Genomic DNA, 17,230 nt, shown 5'->3' with positions numbered 1-17,230 from the left:
GAATAAAAATTTGAGAATGAATAGGGCAAAAATAGGCATCCAAATTACACGAAAACTTGTAGAAACACAAAGGTACAAATTTTGATATATATGAAGTCTCATGAATGCATAATGTAGGAATAAAGGATAATATTCCAAACATCAGGCACTCCTGGAAGACACCAATGCACGCAATCTGAATAGTTCTGGGGGTGTGCTAACTGTTCTTCAGTTGGAGGCACCCAAAACAATCTATAGATAGAAGTATGAGCATCTTTCCTGTAATCAGACAACTGTGTTATATTCATGTACTCGACCTTTAGACCTCTTGTTTTGAGTTTTTGTATCCTTGATTCTACTATTTGCATCATTCCAAGATCTGTGTCACTTCCCCGATACCCCTCTTTCAAAATTGGCTCGGTTTCACCATAACAGTTTCCACCTTTATCCACGCCCCAGTCTTCACTCCTGCAGTGTTAATGAATGACGTTACTCAACTAGCATTTTCGCCATTTTTCTATCATGCAAGCCTTGTATTTTTATTTTTATTTTATTTGTTTTCCCCTTCATTAGCAAGAAGTAATAGACATACACACTATGATATGGCGAAAGGCTCATGAAGAATAACTTTGTTCTAGTTCTGTTGACATGGAATTCCAACCAGTCCGACCATGTGTTCAAAGCCATCTCATAACGACGATGCCTCATCCCAACTTCTTTGTAGATAGCATCTGAGTTTCCAAATGATCCCCATCTGATCATCAATGTATTATATAAGAATCGTCATATACTGGAAAAGGGGAAAAAAAAAAAAGAAAAAAAAAGAAAAAAGAGAGAGGAGCTTGATTGTATTCTTGGCTTTCTTAAAATGTACTCACAGGAGTTTCATTTTGGGCAGCAACCACCACATATAGGAATCAAATACGAGTATGTCTGCATCTGTCCATTTCCTTGCATGCTTTTCAATTGCGTGAACTCTAAAAATACGATCTCGTACCCCATGGGAAGCCATGTAATCGCAATTAGATTCAACCAGCAAAGGAGACCAGTAGAATTCTATCGTGGCATTGTAGTCCTTCAAGGATTTAGCAAGAAAAATCATGATCATTGTAGATGAGTTGACTGTGAGAAAGTGAACTGTGAAAAGTAGAATATTGTAAATTTCAAGGGAATATGGAGGACTCACAAGCTTTTCAATATTGGAAGTCCCTCGCTACCCTAGCTTAAATCTAAATTTAAAAAAGAAAATAACTGAAAACGAAAGAGAAAATTATCTTACGGTGGCCTTGAAGATGATTGAGTTTTCTTTAAAGATCAGTGATTTAAAAGATGATGGAGGGAAGGATGACTCAATTAGGCAGACCATGGACATGAATTGGTTTCGATTCAAGGAATCTCCTACAAACGTAAGCTTCTTCCCCAATAATTTCTCCAACAATGCAGTAGCATTGAACCTTGATTAAAAAAAAAAAAAAAAATCATCAATATAATAGCCAAGTACAAACCTCATAATCAATCATTAATTCTTAATGTATAGTTGACATATTTGGTAATGTGGATTAAACACTAATCCATAATTTTAATGAAGGAAAAGAAAATTGAACTTTTATTTGTTATGCTGCGCAGTCAATCGGCAGTCATATCCAACACCGTGCTTATGTGTGAATGAGAGGTAAGACATAACCTTGGAAGGTCACAATCATAAGGCTGCCATCTCCATTTCTGATAATTCAAGTCCTTTCTTCCGTACTTTTCACATGCAAAGTCTTCTTCCATTAAAGAACATTGATTCCCCTTGTATAAAGGGTAAGATATGTTATCATAAACCCATTTTCCAGAAAACAAATTACAGTGCAGAATAGAATCATTAGGCATCTTCTGGTTTTCCAAGACACGTTGACTATCCCCTCTTAGATAAAGAGCACCAATGACATAGGCTATGAAGAAAAGCCCTGCTATGGAGGGAAAACTGTATATAATTTTCCACCTTCCAAGAATTAATTTATGCGTGCTTGCCATTTGATCAACTTCACTAAACCAGCTTCTCGTGCGTTATGCAGAACCAGAAGCTTAACTTAGAAGAACCATTAATTTCTCTCAAGACAATTATATTATATATGACTAACGCACTCACGGCACTTTCACTTTGGCTCACTCTGGTGCTCCACTCACTAAATCTCTAATCACTTTCTGACTCATTCCACTCATGCATACTTTACATGCACAATCTCCTATTTAAAATACAAAATGTGCAGGTGGAAAAGGAATGTCACTCCTCTATATATCCATTGGCTCACCGTTGCTCATGTTATTTGATTCATGCTTATAGTTGATATTTTATTACACAAATCACATAATTGTCATAATAATCTAAAGTCATGTGTGCGATTTGTGTAACAATAATTCACGATAAGTGGTAATATACTTATTATGATTAAGCTTCAAATTTTATTTTTTTAATGGTACAATATTTTAGAACTTTTGGTAATCTCCTCTTTAAACTTACAGCATAAATTTTGCATTCTTTGGGAGCTTATAGAATTTTTGTTCCTCATTAAATATTGCACTCTTCTAATTTGTCTTTCACTATTTTAATTTTAAGAATGTGTTTCCACTTTGATAACTTATTGGAAAGTTCTGAAACATTATTATTTACTTGTTTGCTAAGTTTACTTGAATCTTAACTTTGCATTATTAAATACGTAATTTCTAATTGCATTCACAAGATAACGTCACAAATATTTTAAATTGTAGACATACAAGTTACAATTCTGGTAATGCTATGAACAATATACATATCATTGTCAAAAAAGTGCAATGATAATAGTATTCAATAATTTGAGAATAGAACAGCATCATAAAAATTGTATCAACGAAGTATATGAATCTGATACACTACTACACCGGTGGCTGATTTCTGCAGTTAATAACTCACAGCAAAACTAGACAAACACGAGTATATGTAAAGGAAGACTTATATTCACTAACATAAGAACTGTAGCACAGTAAATTGTAAAAGAAACAGTGACAAAGTGTTCTTGCTATTCAAGGAATTCAACAGTAAAGAAATTGAAATAAACGAATGGGTATTTGGACATTCGAGAGGTCCAGTGCTCTCCTATGTGTTTCCACCAATTTTCTACCAATCTTTTCTCTTCCCTCTGGCTCTGTTTTATAGACATGGCTCCATAACAACTTTGCTAATGACTTTAGGGCCTCCCACGTGCTGGTTAAGTATCTCTGAGTTGTTTTCCTTTTCTACCCTTATGGTTTTCTTGCGTCTGTTGTATGTTAACTGAATAGGTGGCTTATCAATACTCCCCCCCACGAAACTCACCTTGTCCTCAAGGTGAAACTCCGGGAACTGTTGCTGCAGTAGGTCGTAAGGCTCCCAAGTTGCCTCCAAAGGAGGTAGTCCTTTCCACTGGATTAACACATCAATGCCTCTGATATTACTTCATGTTCATGGCCGAACTCGTAGCACCATTTCGGGTTCCACTAACATTTCCAAACCCTCAGTCTAGTGTGTCAGAATATCTATGACAACTTGGGGTTCCCCTGCAGCCTTTCTTAACCAAGACACATGAAAGACTGGATGTATGTTGCAAGATGGGGGAAGTGAATTTGTACGCCACAGTTCCCAACTTACGTTCAACTGCATATGGCCCATAATACCTTGGAGCTAGTTTCTCATTCGGCCGCGAAGATATGGATTTGCGGCTATAGGGACGTATTTTAAGATAAACCCAATCTCCCACTTTAAATTGGACATTCCTCCTCTTAGAATCCGCTGTTCGTTTCATGTGTGACTGAGCTCTCTGTGGCTGACTTTGTAATTCATCTAACATGTGATCTCTTTCCAGTAATTGTTGTTCCTCCATAGATACAGGCGTTGAGCCCTTTTCAAACCTCAGTAATAGAGGAGGTTCGGGCCCATATAATGCTTGAAAATGAGTCAACTTGGAAGCCGCATGGTAGGAAGTGTTGTACCACAACTCTGCCCAAGGTAGCCAAACTGCCCATGACCTTGGTTGGGATGAAGCAAAACAGCGTAGATATGTTTCCAAGGTGCGGTTCACCACTTCTGACTGCCCATCTGATTTGGGGGTGATAAGCTGTTCTTCAGCAGAGTTTCGCGCCTTGTAAACGAAATAATTCTTCCCAAAACTTGCTCGTGAATATCGTGTCCCGGTAAGATACAATGGAGCAAGGGATCCCATAGAAGCAAACAATCTCTTTCACAAAAGCCCCAGCAATAGGAGCTGCTGAAAAAGGGTGTTTCAGCACCACAAAATGTGCGTACTTGCTTAATCTGTCCACTACAACTAAAATGGGGTCCCAGTTTCCTCACAGTTGGTAACCCTTCCACGAAATCCATGGTAATATCTTCCCGTACTCGATTTGGGATGGCTAGCGGCTGTAATAAGCCACTTGGAGACAGGGCCATATATTTATTTTGTTGGCATATCGAGCAATTCTTAACATAACGGTGGATATCCTTCTTTATCCCCACCCAATAGACATTACAGGCAATCCTCTTATGTGTTTTCAACATCCCGAAGTGGCCCCCTATGCTACTCTCATGGCCTTCCTGTAGCATCACAGGAATCATAGAAGACCCCTTTGTCAGGAACAACTTTCCTTTGTATAATAAGTGCCCCTCAATCACTTCATAATTCAGCCAAGTGGAGGGATCCCTTCTCATCTTCGTGATTATTTCCTGTAACTCCTCATCAGCAGCTACCTCCCTTGCCAATTGCTCCAACTGAGCAACACTAGGAATAGTCATAGCCATCAAGGCAGGATGGTGATTAATGCGAGAAAGAGCATCAACTGCCTTATTTTCTAGGCCTGGTCTATATTGAATTTCAAACAGGTACCCCATAAGCTTCATCAGTCACTTTTAATAATCTCGGTCTACCATTCTCTGTTCCATCAAGAATTTCAGATTTTTTTGACCAGTTTGTATGATGAAATGGTGGCCCATCAGGTAGTGTCTCCATTTTTGCACCGCAAGCACAATGGCCATTAGCTCCCGCTCATATATTGATTTTCCTCGACTTTTCGAATTAAAAGCATGACTAAAGAAAGCTATGGGTCGTTTTTCTTGCATAAGGACGGTCCCCAATCCATACCCTGAAGCATCCGTTTCGACGACAAACGAATTCTAAAAATTAGGTAGTACCAGGACAGGAAGTGAAGTCATTTTCTCCTTGAGCTGCATAAACGCCTGTTCAGCATCTTCATCCCAATAGAAATTATTCTTTTTAAGTCTCTCGATTAGAGGCCATGCTATCTTTCCATAATCCTGCACAAACCATCTATAGTATCCTGTAAGACCAAGGAACCCCCTTAGCTTGCGAAAGGACCTCGGGCTTAGCCAATCCACCATTGCTTTAATTTTTTCACAGTCTGCTGCCATCTCTTGCTGAGAAATAACATGTCCTAAATACTCAACTTTGCCTTGACCGAATATACACTTCTTCCCATTAAGATACAATTGATTCTCTACCAATACCCTCAAAACCCACCTCAAATACCCCTTGTGCTCAGTCATATTCTTGCTATATATCAGTATATCATCAAAAAAGACTAGTACTGACCGCCTTAACTATTCCTTGAAAATTTCATTCATCAAGGCTTGGAAAGTGGGTTAAACCAAAAGGCTTAACCAAAAATTCATAATGCCCCACGTGGGTCCTAAAGGCTATCTTGGGAATGTCCTCAGGCGACACACGAATTTGGTGATATCCCACTTTCAAATCTAGCTTAGAGAATACTGTGGCCCTGTGCAACTCATCTAGCAACTCCTCAATCACTGGAATGGGGAACTTGTCCGGCACTGTCACTTTATTCAATGACCTATAGTCTACACAAAATCGCCAACCCCTGACTGGTGCTTGGTCTGATTATTCCAGCTGCTCGCATTTCTCAAACCAACCTTTCAATCTTATTTTTTTGGCTATACGGGCATCGATAGGGTCTAATGCTGATTGGAGTAGTGCCTGGTTGCAACACAATCACATGATCTCTTTCCTAATTAGGGGGAAGACCACACGGTTCTTGGAGGACTCTTTTATAATCTTCCAACACCTCTTCTAATTCTCCGAGTACCTTCAGTCTAACTTCACATAGCTCGACAGAAATGCTACCCAATTCTAGTAATATTTCTTCTTCGTTTTCTCAAAGTGCCTTAATCATTAATTTTAATCCCACCAAGGTTTTGCTTAGGCTGGGATCTCCCTGTAAAGTCACTGTGGTTTCCCCTGCCTGAAATCTCATAATCAACTCATTCCAGTCCATTGTCATTTAGCCCAAGGTCGATAACCACTTCATTCCTAATATTACATCTGAACTGTCGAGCTCTAAGGGTAGGAAGTCTTCGATTATTTCCAAATTCTAAATGGAGAGGACTACTCCCTTGCATATTCCTGTCCCCTGCACGGCAAAACCAGTATCCATGATGACTCCATAGCCTAAAGTTTCAGTTCTTTGCAACTCCAGTTTCTAAACCAATTTTAAAGATATAAAATTGTTTGTAGCTCCACAATCCACCAATACCACAACCTCCTGCCCTCCTATGACCCCTTTTACCTTCATCGTGCGAGGATGAGTTAATCCCACGATCGAATTGATAGAGAGTTCCATCGTTTTCCCCATTGGAATGATTCGGTCGGCTGGATCAACCTCTTGTAGACTGCCCTCTCTCTTTCGTCCCCTATCTCCGCCATTTCATCCTCATAAATAATCATCACTTGCAACTCTCTATTCTTACATCGATGGCCAATCGTGTATTTTTCATCGCATTTGAAACACAATCCTTTCTCCCTTTTTTCTTGCAATTCGGCCTCAGTATGCCGCTTAAAAGCTAGAGTCGAAGCTTTTCCAGTGGCCAGCGATCTTGACGCAGTAGATCCAGCCCTTTGCACACTATTCACGAGAGAGTTTGGGGGCAATGTTGTCGTCTGATAGCTTCGAAAGATGTTTGTATGGCCTGAAAATGGATTCTGGGCAATTGGATTTGAAGTAAAATGTTGGGCCTGATTAAAATAACTTTGATGGGCCGAAACATTGGAAATCCTCCCTCTTTTTGGGCCGCTTGCAGCCCAATGACTTTGGATCAGGGAATTCTTATTATCAATACGTTGGGCTGTTTCCATCAACTCTTCGAACCCAAGCCGCAACACTCTGATCTTCACCTTCACCTCCGATTTCAACCCGTTCACAAAATGACCCTCCAATAACGCATCAAAATTTTTGTTAAAGGGACGGCCAGCAGCTCAATTTGCAGGCGATATTCCCTCACGGTACCTTCCTGTCGAAGGGCCAAAATTTTTTCCTCACCGGTTCCCCCTTGCGTGGAACGAAAGCGATCCATCAGCAATCCTTTTAATTCTTCCCAGTTATTAAACCTTTTCCTCCTTAGTTGCCATTGATACCATGATAACACCTCCCCTTCAAAACAGATGGTTGCTGCTTCTAACTTCTTTAATTCCGAGATCTAGGTAAGGCTAAAGTACATCTCTGCTTTGAAGACCCATCCCTCTGGGATTTCCCCTTCGAACACAGGTATTTCCGGCCATCTATTTCTGTATTCCAGTCGCCATTGACCCCCACAACCTTCTTTAATTCTGATTTCACCTGTTGGTGAGATCGTTGAATTCATGGTTAACTCCGAAGGGGACATTTCTTCTGGTGCCTTCTTCTTCCGATCCCTTTCCTGATCTTCCCAACGGTTCATAATAAATTGGAATTGCTCCATCATCAAGGCCATGTTTTTCTCTATGCTTTGTACCTTATGAAACTCAGATTTCATCGTATCCAATCCAACCTGTAATGCCTCCATTCATTTCTCTATACTTCTCTGGTAGTTGTCTACATTTTCCTCTAATACCCCCACACGATCAGTCAACGTCATCCCCAGGTGAATGCTCTGATACCACTTTATACACTCCTACACCAGTGGCTAATTTCTGTAGTTACTAACTTACAACAAAACTAGACAAACACGAGTATACGTAAAGGAAGACTTATATTCACTAACAGAAGAACTAGAGCACAATAAATTGTAAAAGAAATAGTGACAAAGTGTTCTTGCTATTCAAGGAATTCAACAGTAAAGAAATTGAAATAAATGAATGGGTATTTGGACATTCGAGAGGTCTAGTGCTCTCCTATGTGTTTCCACCAATTTTCTGCATATCTTTTCTCTTTCCTCTGGCTTTGTTTTATAGACCTGGCTCCTTAACAACTTTGCTAATGACTTTAAGGCCTCCCACATGTTGGTTAAGTATCTCTGAGTTATTTTCCTTTTCTGCCCTTATGGTTTTCTTGTGTCTGTTGTATGTTAACTGAATATGCGGTTTATCAAAATCACATGCTAAAGCAAACTTAGAAGAAAAATTCCAAAACCCTATTAGCTTCTCAAAGCAATTTAAGTCTCGAGGTAATAAGTTTAAGAAATTTTTTTATAGTTATAGAAAAAGTATCCAACCTAAGAATAATTACACTAGGATAATAAAGGAAAAGGGAAGGAGTAAGGCCATGTTATATATGTGGTAGAACCAACCATTTTGCTCTAGATTGCTGCTATATAAGGACGAAGAGTACAAGCTCAAAGATAAATTTTAAAAGATCAAGTAAACATGTTGAAGGATGGTGAACCCTCTATTAGGTGTGAATCATTAACCTCTTTAGTCAATTTTACTTATACTAGTAATGAATGGTGGTTAGATTACAGAGCAAATATTCATGTTTCTTTTGATAAGAATTTTTTTTTTTTAAATCTTATCAGACTTCAAGCAAAGGAAGTGTGAAAATGACTCCATCGCTTTTGTATCAGGAATTGGAAATGCCAAGCTTAAGATGACTTCTGGAATTCTTGAAGCTAGTGAATTATTTTCAATTCAACAACGTTTTAAACTTGTAATAGAGTCAAATAAGGTTGTTACAACAAAAATCAATATTTTTTGTCGGGAAAGGTTATAATTGTGATGGTTGTTAAATTGAATTTTTTGAACATTTTTATCATGATTCTTAATGTTGAATTTAGTTGTTTGCGGAATGAAAGACTAGGTCATGTTTGTAATATGAAGATCAAGAAATTTATGGATCTGAACTTGATTCCAAAGGCTCAAGTTGTCAATAATAAGTGTTAAGTTTTTGTACAAGCCAAACAAACTAAGAAACGTTTAAATGTGTTATAAGGGTACAAACCTCTTAAAATTGATAAATAGTAATGTTTGTGATTCTAATAGATCGCCAACATGAGTTGGTAATAAGAAGTTTATAACATTTATCGATACTTTATTTATTGAAAATGAAGGATGAAATCTATGATAAGTTCAAAATCCATCAAGCGGAGGTTGAAAAACAATTAAAATATAAAATAAAAATCTTGAGGTCCGATAGATGAGGAGAATATACTGGGAATAAGCTTAAGAATTATTATGAATTGATAATGGTATAATGCACGAAGTGACACCTCCTTATTCTCCACAATCTAATGGTATAGTAGAAAGGAAAAATAGAACTTTGATGGATATAATAAATGCTATGCTCGTAGGTTCTGGAGGACCTGAGAACTTATGGGGTAAAGCTTTGTTATCTATTAAATTGAGTAACTGTTAAGTACAATATTAAAACTCCATACAAGCTTTGGAAAAAGAGATTCCCTTGGTTAAATCTTCTAAAAGTGTGGGTGTTTGACAAAAGTAGTTCTACCCGATCTTAAAATAAAGAAAATAGGACCAAAAATTGTGGATGTTGTTTCTTAGGACATGCTCAAAACAGTAGCACCAATAGGTTCTTGATTATAAATTTTGAAGTTAGTTATATTAGAAATAATACTTTCATTGGAGCTAGAGATGCTATTTATTTTGAAGATGTTTTTCCATTTAAGACTAGAATTTCAAGTAAATCCTTGACTTCTAAGAAAGTGTTTTTAAATAGTACACCATCCAGTTCATCTTTAGAAGGTGAAGTTGAACATGAACTTAGGAGAAGTAAAAGAACTAGGAAAGAGAAATCTTTTGGAGAAGAATTCGTTACATATCTAATTGAAGGTGAACCTAATGTAGGGAATTTACTTAAACATGCACAGCGAAATTTAACAAATTTCAATTTCCATTCAAGATTCAGCTTTGTATTTAGATAAAAATGTGATAAGAAATATACCTTTACTTGTAATTTGCAAACTTCTTCCCGTTATTCCTTTCCAACAGCTTGAATCTACCTCCCACAGCTGTCCAATTGTCCAGCCTCCAATGAAATCCACACAGAGAATAGACTGCAACTGCTATGGTTTCTCTCTTGTGCCAGCAAGAATAATGAATACCTTATGGACATCAAACCCTAGCTGTGTATATATATAAATCCAAACGGACCCGGTCCGGTCCGGTCCAATATTTAATTAATCCAATTAATTAAACCCGGTCCGTGAATTAATTAATCCAATTATTTAATTCGGGATTATAAATAACAAATTCAATTAATTAATTTATCCAACAATTGTTAAATTAACTAATTGACAATTTGTAATCTTCCAATTCTCTTTTGTGTGCGACCCATTAGGTTCCCGACCACGATGTCTAACGTCGTGAAATATTTTTTTGATCTAATCAAAAATTGATAAATTAATACACCCTTTTAATTTATCGTCAATTCACACTCACCGTCCCTGATTGACATCTAACAATGTGTCAGGACAATACATGTGACGGGAAATGTCACGTGATATGACAAAACTAAATTCGTTCGTTTACCGTAAAACTATTATCCGTTCGTCAATATGATCCGATCAATTACGAGATATGGAATTGTGTCAATCTCGATCATTGATCATATCTTTCACTCCACTATTAAGTCAATATAAATTGAAAACTCCTTTTCGACTTATGAGTACACCTTGGCCAAGGATTTCATCATCGACTTAATTGAATGAAACACAGATCATAATCTCCTACTATCTAAGAGTGACGAATCCTTTATTGATCAATCACAACCTTCATACGATTCTTGACATACCCAAACGATGTCGTATTAGCGGCCCCTTTCAGAGTAACATCCAACACCGTCAAAGTATGACTGTCCTCATATAAGGTATCATGACGACCTCAAGTCAAATGACCAATTCCACTACCGAACGTTAGAGATTAGCCACTGACACTCAGATAGTTATCCATGTGGAATCTCTTAGCGGGTCTCCAATGTTTTGTTCTATAACAAAACATCCACGTGTTCATTTAAGTGTCACCACACTTTAACTCGTGAGATCAGCTACTTACTTCACAAGTAAGAAATGCCACACGTGATGGTCTAACTGTATTAACGATATCCGTATCTCGTTACTACTTACGACCATGGTTTATTAAAGATCCAATTATATGTAATTTGTATCTCACAATCACAACTCCTAGTGATTAACAGATTACCTAAAAATTGGATTTTCGGATTCTATTATTTAATATTATTTATTACAAAATTAATTTAAATAAATAATAGATCTCGCCAAAATCAAATGTATTAAATATATTAAAAGCGTTTACAACCTAAATCGATTGGATCTAGGGCATAACATTTACACCTAAAACTTATAAAGTTGCTATGGTCTCTACTGATGCACTTTATTGGAAAGAAGCTATCAATGATGAGTATAAGTCAATTATGCAAAATAATACTTAGGTTTTATATTATTTACCTTAAGGTAGTAAGGCAATGGGGTGTAAGTGGGTATTTAAAAAGAAGCTGAAACCCGTTGGATGTATAGATAAATATAAAGTTAGGTTAATAGCTAAAGGATTTACTAAAAAAGATTGAATCGATTATTTTGGTACATTTTCCTGCTGCAAGAATAACTACTATTGGGACGTTATTAGCATTTACTAGTATTCATAAATTGATCATTCATCAAATGGACATTAAGACTACACTTCGAATGGTGGTTTAGATGAAGTAATATATGTGAAACAACTAGAAAGCTTTAAAGTTAAAGGGTAAGAACATAGAGCATGTAAATTAATGAAGTCATTATATGGACTAAAGCAAGTTCTTAAACAGTGGCATGAGAAGTTCAATAGAGTTATCCTAAATTATAGATTTAAAATTAATGCACATGACAAGTGTGTATATTGCAAATAATATAACAAGCATGTGATACTTTGTTTATAAGTATATGACATATTAATATATGGGACAAATTTAGATTTTGTTAATGATGTAAAGAGTTATTTGTTAAAAAATTTTGAAATAAAAAATTTGGGAGAAGCTCACATAATTTTAAGAATGAAGTTAAGATAAACATATGAGGAAATTTAAACATATGAGGAAATCTCACTAAATTAGTCTAGAAAATGTGCACTTGAAGAAGAATTTAAGTGAACCAATTTCGCAATTTGAGTATTCTCAAATTATTAAATCTTTATTGTACATAGCAAATAGGACAAGACCTGATATAACTTTTGCTATTGGAAGACTTAGTAGATACACTAACAATCCAAGTAAAAAACATTGGAATGCTCTAAAAGTGTGCTTAAATATTTCCAAGGTACATTAGATTATTCAATCCAAGTAAAAAACATTAAAGGGTATAGTGATGTGAACTAGATAACTAATAATGTGGATATGGAGTCTACTGCTGGATGTGTGTTCATGCTAGGTGGTGTAGCCATATCTTGGGGATCAAAAGGATAAACAATTATCTCTAGAAGCACTTTAGAGTTAAAGTTAATAGCATTGAATACAACTTGTACTAACACTGAGTGGCTTATAGATCTATTATTAGATATACCATTAATAAGTAAGCTAATTTTAGCTATTTCAATACATTATAACTGTAAAGTAGCAATAGAGCTTATGAATCAATCACACTCAAATAAGAAGATGCATATACATATTCACATAAGACTCATGTCAATTAAGGCCTTACTTAAAAGAAATGTGATTTCTCTTAATTTTGTAGATCTGAAAAGAAATTATCAAACAACTTAACTAAAGCTTTACTTAAAAAGAGTGTTAATGAATCATCAAGGGGGATGGGTTAAGACCATAAAGGAGTAACCCAAGCTTTTATATTGGAGTTCCCATGAAGAAGGTTTAATTTGGTAGGAACAATCGGCACTGTTTGACTTGTAATAGCATTATTATTTGTGTTCATTCCTATGGTGATAGTGCTATGATTGTGATGTTAGGAAGAGTTTAAGCCTAAATGAGTACCGAGGAAGGAATTTTTGCGAGGTGCGGGTTACATTTTCCCTTAGAAGACTCACCAATGTAAAAGTTATCATGAGCCTGTGATTATGGGATTGGGTTATTTCCTAGAGACTCTTACTAGAATCAATATAAGAGTTGAGCCTAAATCGATAATGTGTATGAAACAATTAAAGTTTGGACTAAGGGATCTAATTCAAGGTTTAGTCCATTATGGCTCCCTTAAATGAAAATTGTTATCACTAAGTGATGTTCAAATTTAAAAGGCACCTACACCTATTGTATAGTTAAATATGCTAGCTATCGAACTAAATATTCACTAATGGTAACCTATCAAATAGAAAGATTGAAGATTTATATTCCCCCAACACTTTTCTTATATTTCAATGACACTAAATTATTCAAGTACCTTTCCAGTTAAAAATATTTCTAAATACTATCCAACATATCTATAGCCCTTCGAATACTTTGGAATAAATTCACAGGATTACCTATTATGATTGTACAAGGCATAAACTATTATCCCTTACATTTATTGGACTTTATACTGATTATGACAATGTCCCAAATCTATTCCGAGCTTCATATATTGTCTAAATGATGATCAAGCATTCAAATAAATATTATAAACATGATATCAATCAATCAACACAAATCATACTTACAAGAGGAACACTTTAAATTAAAAATTGCTAGTTAACGGTTTACATCATCCCAACACTATATGGATTTACCCTAACATGCTAAGTATGAAAAAACAACAAAAGTTTTGATGATTCACTAACTGAAAAATATAAATGCAAAGATGAGACAACGAATCAATTTCATCTCCGTTAAATTTCTTCAATTGAGTCTTCAATTAATTTCAGATTTTTCATGCTAATTTCAACATACAATTTCGAGCTATAAATCGTCGAACTTTTGTTGATTGATGTGTTATTAAGTCTTCCGAGCCTTCTTCTCCATGTTATGATCTCCATACTTCTCAAAATTTTCACCCAAAATAGGTTAAAACCATATGCAAAATTTCCTTCCAAGAAGTGATTGAATTAGAAAAGAAAAGAAATATCTTGTCAGAAATGCACCATGCGCATGGTGTGAGGAGTTGTGATCACATGATAGCATCAATTTGTTCTCTGCAAATCACATTTTTGCCCCTATGATCGCATGGGTAGTACCCTTGCAATCACAGAGTTGAAATCTTTTGTTCTCCAATGGATGATTGATATATCATTTTACATTGAAGTGTCAAATAATTTTAAGCACAAGTGGTAGCAAGAGAAAAGTTGAATATGTTAACTTAAAGTGATGTATCAATCATTTATTGGGTGGATAGTAAATTGGATAGCAAATTTTGAATAGTAGTTCTCAACTAACAATCACATGGGCCTTCTTTTCAGCCCATTTTATCTTGGTCCCTTAATTCAACTTTTTATCATGTTTAAGTCTTTCATTTGGAATTGAGGTCCTTTATCTTTCATACCATACCATGTTAGTTCACATATTCTAAATTATACGAAATCATGTTCTATTGAGTGATATTCATTCATTTTCTCCAAAAGCTTTCCAACATCGACTTTTATCTAAATAAACAATATTCACACTAGATTAAGTATTAATTTCATTAAACTATCCTTTTATTTTTTATTTTTTATAGAGTATAGAATTACATTTATCAACAAGGCCTCCACAATAGAGACCATGTAATAATATAAAAATTTAAAAATGTCCTTTGTTACTAACAAAATATTCCATCCACAACTTAATAAGAAGACAAAAATAAAAAAACTAAGAATAATCTTCATCGACGGCTTCTCCATTGGCTATCATTGACCGTATCATCGCAACCATTGCCATTGGCATCGTTGATGGAGTTATGAATTATGTTAAAATCGGCATTGTTGATGGAGTTATGAATTATGCCAAAATCATCGATAGTAATATAGATAGTTGATCGTCAATAGAATTTTCGGAAGCACAAAAACTTAAGATGCATGTGTTTTGCTTGGGAAACTCAAAAAAGGTTTTCTATTTTCAATTAAGTTAGTAAACTCTATAGGAACTTCGTGAAAACTTTTAGAAAACATTGAGTGAAAAAAGCTTAGAAGTTTAACAAAGAAAACCCTTAATTAGGGCTCTAAAACAAAAATTAACTTAATCGCTAGCTTTAACTTAAAATTGACTTATATTATGGAATTTAATTACTATATTAAAAGAATTATAATGCTAAATTTTACTTAAAACATATATTTTCCAATTCTTGTGTCGACTGTCCTGGATAGATTTATTAATTCTGCAAAGAAGTTATGTATTACTTTTCATCACATTTGGTTGTTTTATTAAATTCATCTGTATGTTAAAATTAGTATTAGTAAGAATTTGTGAGAAATGGAGGAGAAGCAACGCTACTAGGCGCCTGATTCGGTTCTATATATATTGCTGATTTTCCCCCCTTCACTAACCCGGTTTTTTGAGAGAAAAATAGAGATAAAGCTTGGAGAGAATTTAACAAGAAAGAGGTTGTTCTTCTTGGATATAAATTCAAAGCTATTTTTCTTTCTTGGGGATTAACTTGAGGCTTGTTTAAGTAATCCAAATCCATTGTTCTTCATATATATTGAAAATCTTTTCTTCCCCAAATTTTTCTTATCTTTCTTTTCATCTTTGAAGTGGTTTGGGATTTTTCACATTGCAAGTTATCTTTCTTGGGTAATCTTGGGAGTGTTGTTTTCCCAACAATTTGGTATCAGAGCTTCTTCGTAAATCAGGGTGGTTAAACTCCGATTTTTGGTGGGTGGCTTGAACTTTGTTGTGCACACAAGGTGTTTGTGAAAATTCCCAAGTGAACTTTGTTAGTTTATTTCAGGTAAACAAGTAGATAAATCATGTCTACTAGAGAAACAGTGAAGATTGGGAAGTATGAGATAGAGAAATTCAATGGGAAGAATGACTTCTCATTTTGGAGAATGCAAATGAAAAATTTGTTAATTTCTCAAAAGTTGCACAAGGCATTGGCAGGAAAGGAGAAGAAGCACATAGATATGTCTGACGAGGATTGGGAAGAGCTAGATCTTGAGGCACGAATGTCTATCATTCTATGCCTTGAAAGAGATGTTGCTTTCTTGGTTGATGGTGAGGAAACGGCGGTGGAGGTGTGGACAAAGTTGGAGGCGAACTTCATGACGAAGACTCTAACAAATCGGATCTATTTGAAATCCAAATTATATACTTGCAAAATGGATGAAGGTACACCAATCCGGGAGTATGTCAACAAGTTTTATAGATGCATATCGGACTTGAAGGACATTGATGTGAAAGTAGATGATGAAGATCAAGCACTTCTACTACTTCTTTCATTGCCAAAGTCTTACGAGAACCTAGTACAAACATTGATGCTTGTGGGTGATAAACTTGTGATGGAGGACACTAGAATGTCACTTCTAGTGGATGATCTTTGAAAGATTACAACTAGTGGCATGTCTACCATTGGTAACAAGGAGCAAGCTCAAGGATTGTTTGTAAGAGGTAGAAGCAATGTGCGACCAAAAGGCAAGGGAGAAAAATCTAGATCGAGTTCTAGACCTTTTGCGGAAAGGCCTTGTTTCAAATGCGGCGAGCTTGGGCATTTCAGGCGAATTGTACTAACAAAAGGAGTTGGAAGAAGAACAATAAGAACAACAACAACGGGAAAGTACAAGTTAAGCAAGAGGTTAGCTATGCCTCGAAAAGAGGGGAAAGCGATGAGTGCTACACCATCTCTTGTGATGAAAAAATCTCCGGTAAGTGGATTCTTGACTCTGGATGCTCTTACCATATGTGTCCAAATAGGAAGTGGTTTACTACCTATAGAAGCACTGATGGTGAAACCGTGTTGATGGGTAATAACCATTCCTGTAAAATGGTGGGGCTCGGTTCAATTAGAATCAAGATGTATGATGGAGTGGTTAGAACATTGATGGATGTTAGACATGTTCCTGATTTGCGGAAGAACCTTATCTCTGTTGGTGCCTTAGACTCCGGTGGTTGCAAGATTGTAACATGGAAT

General features: G+C 35.9%; 1 protein-coding gene across 1 annotated transcript; it reads right to left on the bottom strand.

The window, feature by feature from the left end:
* On the bottom strand, positions 1-2,050 carry LOC111411836 (protein trichome birefringence-like 34). The gene is made up of 5 exons (XM_023042469.1): positions 1,664-2,050; positions 1,259-1,433; positions 858-1,054; positions 572-733; positions 1-447 (listed from the first exon to the last, which is right to left on the bottom strand). Exons 1-5 carry the CDS (start codon positions 1,996-1,998, stop codon positions 99-101), a joined length of 1,218 nt encoding a protein of 405 aa, XP_022898237.1. The 5' UTR covers positions 1,999-2,050; the 3' UTR covers positions 1-98.
* Between the last annotated feature and the right edge of the window lie 15,180 nt (positions 2,051-17,230).

The sequence above is a fragment of the Olea europaea genome, chromosome 2, assembly GCF_002742605.1.
Source record: "Olea europaea var. sylvestris chromosome 2, O_europaea_v1, whole genome shotgun sequence".
Taxonomy (NCBI): Eukaryota; Viridiplantae; Streptophyta; class Magnoliopsida; order Lamiales; family Oleaceae; genus Olea; species Olea europaea.
Note: the sequence above shows the minus strand (reverse complement) of the source record. Positions and strands in the feature narration are given on the sequence as shown.